The sequence below is a fragment of the Zingiber officinale genome, chromosome 9A (genome assembly GCF_018446385.1).
Source record: "Zingiber officinale cultivar Zhangliang chromosome 9A, Zo_v1.1, whole genome shotgun sequence".
In the NCBI taxonomy this organism is placed as follows: Eukaryota; Viridiplantae; Streptophyta; class Magnoliopsida; order Zingiberales; family Zingiberaceae; genus Zingiber; species Zingiber officinale.
The window spans coordinates 128,843,546-128,855,022 of NC_056002.1; the positions used below are offsets into that span (position 1 = coordinate 128,843,546).

The window sequence follows — 11,477 nt, forward strand, 5'->3', positions numbered from 1 at the left end:
GTACTTGCTGTGCGCGCATCCCTAACTAGACCCGGGATTGCAAGTTCCGAATCTAGTAGGGTTTACTAGGTTAGCTAAACCTAGGGACGACTATGGGAGCCCAACCCAATGGATATCTAATCCAGTACAGTGCCACTGAAAAGTAAAATACTGAAATAGCTAATACTATTTTGCTGAATCTAGGTTATCTGAACCTAGAACTAGGTTGTCTGAACCTAGAGGCGACTGTGGGAGCCCACCCATTTGGACATCTAGTCTCATAAAAGCTGAAATAAAAACTGGTCATGCTAATTAACATGTTCTATGGCATTTAACTAAATGCCCACTGTATCATAAGGCTGTGCTAGGCATTTTGTCGAGCATTTGGCACTCTCTAACTCTCCTCTCGATCAGGGAGACCACCTCTAGGTACCCAGCAGCGTCTAAACCCCTATCTACAGAGGATACACGTGCTCGGCCCATCTAGAGATGCTCACTAATCCCTAAATCTGTGAGAAGAGTTAAAATACACACTATATGCTGACAAAATTCAATAAAACTAATCTAATGCATAAAAGAAAACACGCGAGAGCTACTTATACTGCAGGTGAGGGGTTTCTTACCTTGTGTGCTAGATTTCTTACAAATCTAATCGCTAGAAATTCTGGTGGAGACGACTTCTCGACGATTCGCTCGCGTCCACGTGCTCTACTCACGGAGGGGAACGTCCTTGTGCTGAAATCGTCGTCGGAAAGTGACCTTGGGACCCTAGGGATGGAACCCTAGTTCTTCCCTTGTTGTGGCGCCGAGAGAAGGAGAGGGGAGAGGGTTGGCGTCGGCGTGAGGGTTTTGGAGAGGAGTTGCCGAACCAAGTTCTAAAAATAAACCAAACCCCAACTTAAATTTCCTATTTATACTAAGTAATTAATTCGGCCAAACCAATTATAAATATAATTGATTCCCTTTCCTTTCAGCACGGCCCTGCTGGGTTCACCGGTTACTAAGGCTAACTAAAGGTTTAGCGGACCCGAGAGGTCCCGGGTTCGATTCCCGCTTAAGCCATTTTACTTTTCTAATAATTTTTGCTACTTCCGCTACTCGGAAAATTCCGAAAAAATATCTAATAATTCCAGAAAAATCATAGAATATTCTAAAATAGTCTTGAGAATTTTCGGGCGTTACAATTCATGATATCATTTGCATTCATGTTCATACATTTGCATTCAAAATTCAATTGTTGGTGCCTTCCCATTCAAAATTTATTAGGAGAAAATCTAGAAATGTTGTTGTTGGTGAGGAGTCTTCTCAGTCTCCTCAACTTCAGCCTCCCACAGATTCAAGATTTCCAAATGCATCTTTGCAATACAAGTTCAACACCCATAAATTCAAACTCATTCTTGATCGGTCTGTTAATCTTAAATTCTTTTGTGATCATTATTCCAATATAATGTGTGTTATACACCATTATCAGTTGGGAAAACTCATGTACCTTGAGTGTTGCATTAATGAGGAGTTAGTATCAATTTTATAACAATTTACACCCTCATGGCGAAGAAAACTAATATCGGACCCACGTTGGCAAATGCATTTTGAACTTTTCCCCCTCCATTCTTCAGGCATTTCTAGATTGTTGATCATCCACCGATGCATTCGTACCCCCCCCCCCCCCAAAAAAAAAAAAAATCTTTTGAGCATATCACTCTTGACCGACCACGTCCTGATAACCCCTAGCTTCCATCATCACATATTCTACTATGGAGATCTCTCCAGTTGACTATGCTTTGTTTAAGGTCATAGTCAACTATATTTTACACATTATCACTAGGGCCCTTGTATTCATTATACCCATGTATATGTTCATGTTATATGGACTGACGATAACATTACATTAAACATGTTCCAATGCATTATCCATTTCACTCGGCCAGCTCACAGGTGTTGGAGTGTATACTAAAAGCCTAAGCTTTGTAAGCATTCATTATGAATAAAGAATCACATTTGGTCAAATTGTCTACATTTAGTTGTAGTTGTTCAATTAATTTATACTGTAGATAACATAGTATGTGGTGCCACATGCAGAAGATAATGTTATCAGTACCTTATAAATTATAAACAGTAGCTCACGACAAAAATGGAAAGGAACAAACCATTAGAAGGTTGTAGTGTAATTAGGTATCAGTTTATCTTGACTGTATAATTACACTAGTACACTTAAAGTGTAATGAGTAGGACCATTTGAGGTCGTTTCTTTTATACAGACTTTATAAAGAAACAAAGACCTCGGTTATTATGGAAGTGTGTGCTCTTAATCCTAATATAATAACAAGCACATATATTTGATATTTATTTCTTTAATTTATCAATGGGTGAGATTTAGTTCGATGAATCAATAAGCCTGATAAGTTGGGAAATAGTATCACTTATAGTGTGTGTTGTTGATTATAGAAGGAAACTGTGTCCTAGAGATACTAGGTTGATAATGTCCTCAAGAGGAGCTCATAAGGATTGTCATGTTAAACCCTGTAGGTGGACTTAGTCCGACATGATGATAAGGTTGAGTGGTACTACTCTTGGATTAAGATATTAATTAAATGAGTTGTCAGTAACTCACTTAATTAGTGGACATTCGATATCTTAAACACAGGAAGACTAACACACTCATAATAAGGAGCCCAAAAATGTAATTTGGGATTGGTGCGGTAGTTCAATAATAGTTCTCTAGTTGAATGAATTATTATTGATAAAATTAAGTTGTGTGTTCGGGGTGAACAAGGGATGCTTAATTTTATCGGGAGACCAAAACCAATTCCTCCTCTCGGTCCCTATCGTAGCCTCTTATTTATAGAGTACTATACCCACCTATACCCACTTTCTATACCCACCTAATAGGGGTCGGCCAAGCACTACAAGAAAAACCCTCATAGACATCGGTGGAACAACAACGGTTTTAAGCAAAAACCGATGTCTTTGAGTATTTTACACCGGTTTTTCTAAAAACCGGTGTCTATGAGCACAGGTTTTCGCTCAAAGACATCAATTTTTTAGGCGATGTCTATGAGCGCCTTTTTTCGTTAATAGACACCGATTTTAACAGCGGTTTTTAAAACCCGGTGTCTATGAACCAAAATAAAATAATATAATTTTTCCACCAATATTTAGCCAAAATTTACAACACTTCACTCTTCCCTTCAAACCTAAACCTATATCGCGCCGTCCACCGTATACCGTCGCGACGCCACCACTACTTTCCTCCTCGCCGCTGGCCGTCCGACCATCTCTCTCAGCCTCATCTCCCTCTTCCGCTTCCTAGATCGACGCCCCTTCTCTCAGCCTTATTCTGTTGTGTTTGATTATAAACGATCCCAATTCCAGCCCACCGCTCGTCGCGGATTTTGGTTGTCTCACCCTCAGCTCTTGTTATTTCGGCGTCGAGAACTCGTTCATCGAGGTAAATCTTCCTTCTCCATGCTCCTATCGTTGTTCATCATGATGTTTTCAGTAGATTGTTTCATTTGCCCTACAAATCTCGGTTTAGGGTTTCAATCGGAACTTGTAGGACAGGCTTCGTGTCGTCATTTGCCCTATTGATCTTGGTTTTGGCTAACTCTTATTTGGTTTATTTGTTTTGATGTGTAGTGTTGGAAAGACGTCGCTGATGAACCAGTATCCTTCATCATCCTCTTTGTTTGTCTTCTCTGTAAATCTAAGGTTTCTTTTACATTTGATAATTACTGATCTGGACTATTTTTTTCTTTTATTTGTCTTTTTTTTTCCGTAAACATGAAATGCCAATTACCTAGAATTGCACTCCCCTTGTTATTTCACTATAAACCAGAGATAAGCGAGTTTCTGATCTCGGATTTAGGGTGCTTATGGGTCGTTATGGAACAATTTCTTCATGGTCTAATTGTTGTGTAGCCTTCTATCTACATTTAGTGGTCTCTTAAACCTCACCATTAGATATGTGCACAAAAAGTTCACGCAGCAGTATAAGGTCACCATTGGCGCTGATTTTGTCACCAAGGAAATTCTAGTTGATGACAGACTCGTTACCTTGCAGGTGAGTTTGAAATTGAACGAACCATTGGCAAGCTTCTTATTGGTTCCTTCATTTAGTGCTTGAATTGTGCATCATTTTGTGGTCTAGATTTGGGATACTGCAGGACAAGAAAGATTCCAGAGTCTTGGTGTTGCATTCTACAAAGGAGTTGACTGCTGCGTCTTGGTCTATGATGTTAATGTTCGAAGATCATTTGACACTCTTGATAATTGGCATGATGAATTTCTTAATCAGGTCCATAGTATTATCTCTTTGGCTTTCTAGCCTAACTTGGCATTTTTTTACTCTAATTTTGTATATCTTAATGCTTTTGTTTGTTGATTTTCTGAAATATAATCCCTTTTTTGGTATTAGTTTTAGATACATCAGGATCTTATAGATTGTATCTGGAATTGAGTTTTTCTTGAGCACGTGGCAAAGTTATAATGTCTTGGCTTCTAAATGTAACTCTTGCTTTTCTGATTTCCAGTTTATTAATTGCATTTTCTAGTGTCATTCGCATGACATAGGACAGTATAACCTGTATGCTCGATGTTCAGGTTTTTCTAATTCTCTCCTTTCCATATATTTTCTATGGAAATTTTGTGAGAAGATGCGGTGTGGTCCTGAAAGCATATAAATTCTACAGTGGATATAATCACACTTTGTATCCCTTGATGGGCTAGTTATGTCATCAGGCTGAATTGTGAACTCTTACTCCCTAAATTGAATACCAAATAGTTTATTTATTTTGGATTCAGTTTGCAGGTTCTGTTATATTCCTTAGTATGAGAAGCTTCGATTTGAATGGATTATCATTATGGAGGGTCACTCAAGGCACACTTGGATTAGGACTTTCAGTAGAGATTTTTAGTTCAATTTTGATTTATTGTAGGATGAATCCAAGTTAATTTTAGGTTTGGGTTAATCTTAATTGTGCTTTAATCTTATTTGAGCATTTTCTCATGATTTGGTTTGATTTTGATATTATTAAATTACCTTTTTGTCTTATAAGTATAAGTTTCACTGTGAGTTGAGCTAGATTGCTTTTGTTATTTTGGTGACGTTTCATTGTGGTTGAGCTATATTGCTGTTACTATATTCACATCCAATGGCTTGAATTGTGATCTTGTTTGTATATCCACCCTGTTTGTGATTAAATTTCAAATGGCATGCATTGTCTACAGGAAGAAAATTGAACCATATTGGCAAAATGCTTTTGATTTATTTTTCTCTTTTAGCTTTTTGATGTTGTGAAAACAGGATGTGAATCACATATCCTTTTTAGACTTGAACATCTTGATATCAGTGATATAGGATCTTATACATAAAAAAAAACTACTTCTGTTTATCTGATTTAGTTTGTATTGTCAAGGTACTCTAGTATGCTTGAAAAGGAGGTAAAGAACCCACATATTCCATATAGGTTCTATCAGCTTTGGGAGATGTGATCTCTGCTCTTGCCTCCAAGAACTCATATATTCCATATTGGTTCCTTCTAATACTCATAGTCATTTGAATGAATTATCGTCAAATAGAGGTAGACCAATGTATTGTTTTCTCACTTCTATTTATGTCCTTATGTCTCATTTTGCTAGATTTTTGTGGAGGGAGTGTTAATATTCATCAAATCTTAATCATCTGACGCATGCATGTCATATGCTTTAATGCACTGTCAAAATTATCCACCTTAAAATTGAGTTAGACAAAATGGTTCAGCATCATCATCTGATCAATAACTGAAAGTGGCGTTACTAAAGTTCTAGTGTTATTTGCATACACACACACATTGTTAATATGGGTAGGCCATTGGCCTTCACTTAAAAAATTATTGGAATAAGTGCATCTGTGCATCTCACATAATAAAACAATCAATTTAAACAATTACTTTATGATTAAGTATGCAAATTGCTACTCTCCATTCTATAAATCAAAGTGCAAGCATGGACAGACATATGTAAATGCCATAAATTTTTTCTCATCAATGCTATATTGAGAACCAGATCAATTACAACATAGAAATTTCTCTGATATGCTAGCTAAAGGGTCTCAGGCATTCCCCTTTCTGATATTATGCTGGTTGGTGAGAGATTGAGCAGGCTCCGTTTGAAATGCACTCTACAGGGACTGGATTGGTCTTACTTCATCATTTGAATTTGAAAATTTGGTTGGTTTAGTAGAGAAGATCATGTGAACTCCTGGATCTTCTTGGATGCAAGAACTCTCATGAATCAATGAGTTGTTGATGCTCTGAACATTGCTATTCACACTTGTGCTAATGGAGGGGACTTCAGTACTTGCCATTTTAGTTGCATCCATGAGAGCTTTGTCATTGACCTTGCTTCCTGCACTTTAACATATTATTTCAAATGTGCAGATCAAAGAAGCTGAGCAAATAAGTAAAAATTATCAGCAAAAGGTTACTTATCTCATTTTCAATCTTTATTTGAGTAGAATTTACAGCATCTTTAATTTCCCTTATGTAAGCAGCAAACTGCTTTATATCCATATTGACTATTTTATTCTATTCAGGTAAGAGAATTGGAGAATCAATTAAATGGTGAGAGGACAACCAAGAAGGATGTTGCAAAGTTCCCAAAGCCTCCAGTGGCTCCTTTAAGATGGAGGCATCCTTAATAAAGAATCACCAATCAGTTGTCACCCTCAGGACATCAAACAAGAAGAGGTGCCCATCCAATAATAGATAAAGAGAATTATCTATTAACAAATAAAACTACTGGGGAAGATTTAGTTAAATCTCTGCACAGAGCAAGAAGGATAACGTTGGCACCAGTAAGAAACATATTTCTGTACTATCTATTACCTTTTGATGTTGTAAGAAAATAGTTATGTGTAATTTGTGGATACTGACTTGATGTGCACAATATTTATTATCTTCTTATGTTGTAAGAAGAATATTTATGTGTTGGTTATATGGATATTGACTTGGTGTGTTTAGATACATCGGTGCATTTTTATTTGTGATTTTATTAGTGAATTAATAATATTAACTTAATTTTATGATATGCTTGGTGGCAATATTGGTTTTTCACTATTTCGGAAATCGGATTTGTGTCGTTAAACAATATTGATATTACATCGGTTTTCCACCACTGCAAAACCGGTGTCATTAACTAATATTACATCGGTCGTATACCGCTGCCAAAACTGGTGTTATTAACATATAATATTACATCGGTTTTACATCCGATGTCGTTAAGTGATACTACACCGGTTTTAATCTGATGTCTAAATTGGCAGACCTTTTACATCGCCTTCATAGACATCGGTCGAAAATGTAATAGACATCGGTGGAAAACTGATGTCTATGAGGATTTTTGTTGTAGTGAAGCTAGCTTGGGAACCAAGCTAGGGCCGGCCTAAGCATAAATTGGGGTGGCCGGCCCTAGCTTGAACCCAAGCTAGAGGGGTCGGCCATATTAAATTTAAAAGGATTTTAATTTTAATTTTTATTATGTGGAAGATATAATTTATTAAAGAGAATTAAAATTAAAATATCTCTCTTGTAAAAGATCTACAAAAGATTAAAGAAAGAGATTAGATCTCTTTCCTTATTTGTAGATTGGTGAGATATTTTATTTTCTCTTTAAAAATTATTCACATGATGTTAAATTAAAATTATAGAAATTTATTTTTATCAACCATGAAGAGATTTTTGAAGAGAAATTTTATTTTTAAAATTTCCGGAAACAAATTAGGAAGTTTTAATTTGTTGATTAAAACTTGTCTAATTTATTTCTCTTGATGTGGCCGGCCAATATTGTTTTAATTGGAAATTTTATTTTATTTTTTCTCAATTAAATCATGTCAAGAAAATTAAGGAAATTTTATTGTAATTAAATTTCCTTATTTACCTAGGCCAAGGAATATAAAAGAAGGGGTGGGGTGGGGTGCCTTCACAAGACACAACCTCTATTATTTCTCTCCCTCTTTTGTTCCTTGGTGTGGCCGGCCATCATCATCCTCTCCCTCTCTTCCTCTTGTGGTGGCCGAACCTCTCTCTCGCCTTGGAGCTCTTGTGGTGGCCGGATACTACTTGGAGAAGAAGAAGAAGAAGGAGAGAAAGCTAGCATCTCTTGGAGCTTGGTTGGTGTTTTGATCTTCTTCCTTGGTGAAGCTTCCTTATTGTTGGCCGAACCTAGCTAGGAGAAGAAGAAGGTGGTTGGTGGTTTCTCATCTCGGAAGATCGTTGCCCACACAACGTCCGAGGTTAGAAGAGGAATACGGTAGAAGATCAAGAGGTCTTTCTAGAAGGTATAACTAGTAATTTTTCCTTTCCGCATCATGCTAGTTATTTATGGAAATAATACCAAATACAAGAGGCTTACGTTCTAGTATTTCAAATATATTTTTCGAAGTTGTGTTCTTTTGTTTTATTTTTTTTCCTTGTGATTTGATTGTTCTTTTCGGTTAACCTAAAGTTATTTTAGGAAATTAAATATTAGATTTCTATAAAAGGTTTTGTCTAGTCGGTGGTGGTTGCTCCCATATCCAAGAAGGTCATGTGCCTCGCCACGTCAGTACTGGGAACCAATTATGGAAATTAATATTTAATGGAATTAATAACTTAAGGTGATTTGGGTTGAACGTGTTAAGTTCCGCAGGAGATCCAAGTCAAAACCTAAAAGAACAAATAGATTAAGTTTTGGATCAAACGTGTTAAGTTCCGCAGGCGATCCAAAATTTAATTTAAAAGAACACATGGTAGCTAGGAAAAGGTTCAGACCTTTGTACAAAATTTTTGTACAGTGGAACCTCTAGGCTTTCCGAGTAGCAACCAACAACAGGATGATCCACATGCCATTTGGCCATGTCATTATCGAGTGGTTGGCATCTGTGGGAGTCAATGTGATAGGTGGTCGTCAACTTCTGATGTCATGGAAGTATTCGAGGATCTCTGCATGCTCCTTCTCCTTGGGTCACATTATGCCTGAGGGCAATCATCTTCGTTGGGACGGCATCAGCCGAGGTAGCAGGTGGCAGGGCTTGCCGGAGCTAATGCTAAGATGGAGGCTGGATCTGACATGTCTGAATTTAAGGATGATGTCTAGGCTTAGCTTCTTTAGTTTGAGGATTCTATGGACACTCGATTTGAGGAGTTATGAGTGGAAGCGTGATCTGGAGAAGGCACAGATCCATGGGCAGCTTGCTACTCTTATACAAGGTCGGGCTGTCACTCAGATGAATTTTGTCGATATTTGGTCAGATATTACATCACTGCACGATTTGATCCATTCTTAGATCATCGGTCCACAGATTTGACCTCCTCCTCCGGTTGGTGGTGTCTCCACTGTAGGTGTTAGCACTTCAAGAGGAGTTATTTCTCTAACAGATGGTGGTGATTCTATTACTGATGACGTTGTTATGTAGTTTTTAGCACCATAAAAACTATTGGATGTATATGATCTATTTAAACACTTTGATTTCTCTATGACTGTTTCTATGTACATTTTGATTTTTATCTATGGATTTTTGGCGAGAGAGTGTCTCATTGTTCCTTTCATATAATCGTATTTGATTGCATGTGCTTAGGAGGAGTGCTCCTATTTTGTTTATGCTTCTTGTTTACTTTGGGGAGTATCCAATTCTTTTTTTTCATGTAGAGATCTGGATTATATGCATATATTTCTTTGAGCATGTATGGTTTAAGGGGTAGTTTTGTTTCCCTTGTGTATATATTTTTTTTATATTTACCAAAGGGGGAGAAAATATTGTCTTTAAGTTTCATGCAACATATCGATTATACTATGCTAGAATTTAGTCTAAACTTAAATAAATTATCAAACATAAAAAATGGGAAGATTGTTAGTACAATCATGCCCTAAATAAGAAGTTTCGATGATTGATAATTGTTTAAGTTTAGGCTAATACATTAGATCTAACAATGAGTTACAAGTTTGCAGGACAAGAGAAATCCAAAAAGACTAAGGACCAGATTTTTGGCGAGAGAATCTCTTGCAGGTCAGAAGACCGGATGCAAGGCAAGAGAAGTTCAAGGAGGTTGGAGACCGAATCCTTGGTAGGAGAAACCCTTGCGGTCGAAAGCCCGGATATAAGGCAAGAGAAGTCCAAGGAGGCTGAGAACCGGATTCTTGGCAAAGAGAATCACAAGATCGGAACTCAAACGGTCTAAGAAGAATAAAGTTTAGAGAACAACCATGTTAATCAATTTACAGAAGCCCTTAATCGATTAAGGGAGTGTTAATCGATTAAGCGATTGATTAAGAAATCTTTTGTTCAAAACAGAAGGTCTCCAAATCGATTGCTATAATCGATTTGGACATTGTAAGTGATTAGAGCAATCGCTTATGGAACTTTCTGTTCGAAACAAAAGGTTTCCTAATTGATTATTATAATCAATTAAGATACCGTAAGCAATTAAAGCAGTATCTTACAAAACTTTATGTGTGAAACAGAAGGTTTCCAAATCAATTACAACAATTGATTTGGGGACTATAAACGATTAGTGTAATCGCTTATGGAACCTTTTGTTTGAAACAAAAGATTCCCAAATTGATTAGAGTAAGCGATTTGGAGGCATTGCATGTGAGCAAAAAGCATACCAAATCGATTACTCTAATTGCTTAATGCTGGTAAGCGATTAAGATATTCTCTGAACCGTTTAAGATTCAAATAAATGAATCTCAGTCATCGATTTGAATAAATCAGATATTCTTAAGCAATTAAAGGAAAAAACGTTAAGCAATTATCGTTCACAAAATGACAAGAAAAATGACTTTTCCAAAGGGTTTAAGAAGGGTTGCTTCACCGCTTCTCACACAATAATTCCATTGCTCACAAGTGTTCAAGTTCAAGTGCTAGGCTCTCATCCTTGCTACATCCTCAAGCTATTCAAAGAAGGAGAAGTTGTATAAAAACAGCAATCTCTTCTTTTCTTCTTCTTTGTAAGCTATTTCATTTGAAAGAGAGTTTTAAATAGTTGTAAGGTTTCTCAACCTTCTACATTATTTCGAGAAGGAGAAGTCTCATGGTGGATGTTGTGATTATGGTGTGGATCCTTAGATTAGTCACTACAAAGAGGTGAATACCAAATAAACACAAGGAGTTACCATTACCTTTAAGCTTCCGTTGCACAATCAAGAAATCGAAGCTAGCTATTCACACTCCCCCCTTCCGGGGCGCCCTCTTTAGCTCAATCGGTCAATACAGCTAGGTTCACCCCAATGGAGGTACCTGGATCCACTCCAGGTACTCAGACATTCAGGGTGCCTGAAATCCTTTTTCCAAACAACTTTAATTATTTAAAAATTTCTTTCAACCCTGTAATAATTTGTTTATGCTAGTACAATTTAAAAGTTAGAAGAAAAGAGTAAAAATAATTTGGACATTTAGATTAATGGTTATGACTGTTTTGAGAGATGAGAAGGAATTTTTTTTTTAATAGTTCATATTATTTAATTTTTTTTTTATAAATAAC

At 36.7% G+C, this 11,477-nt stretch overlaps 1 protein-coding gene across 1 annotated transcript; it reads left to right on the forward strand.

The window, feature by feature from the left end:
* Positions 1–2,985: 2,985 nt before the first annotated feature.
* Positions 2,986–5,349, forward strand: LOC122019573 (ras-related protein Rab7-like). The gene is made up of 6 exons (XM_042577030.1): positions 2,986–2,995; positions 3,352–3,427; positions 3,616–3,687; positions 3,898–4,039; positions 4,127–4,273; positions 5,260–5,349. Exons 1-6 carry the CDS (start codon positions 2,986–2,988, stop codon positions 5,347–5,349), a joined length of 537 nt encoding a protein of 178 aa, XP_042432964.1.
* Positions 5,350–11,477: the final 6,128 nt, after the last annotated feature.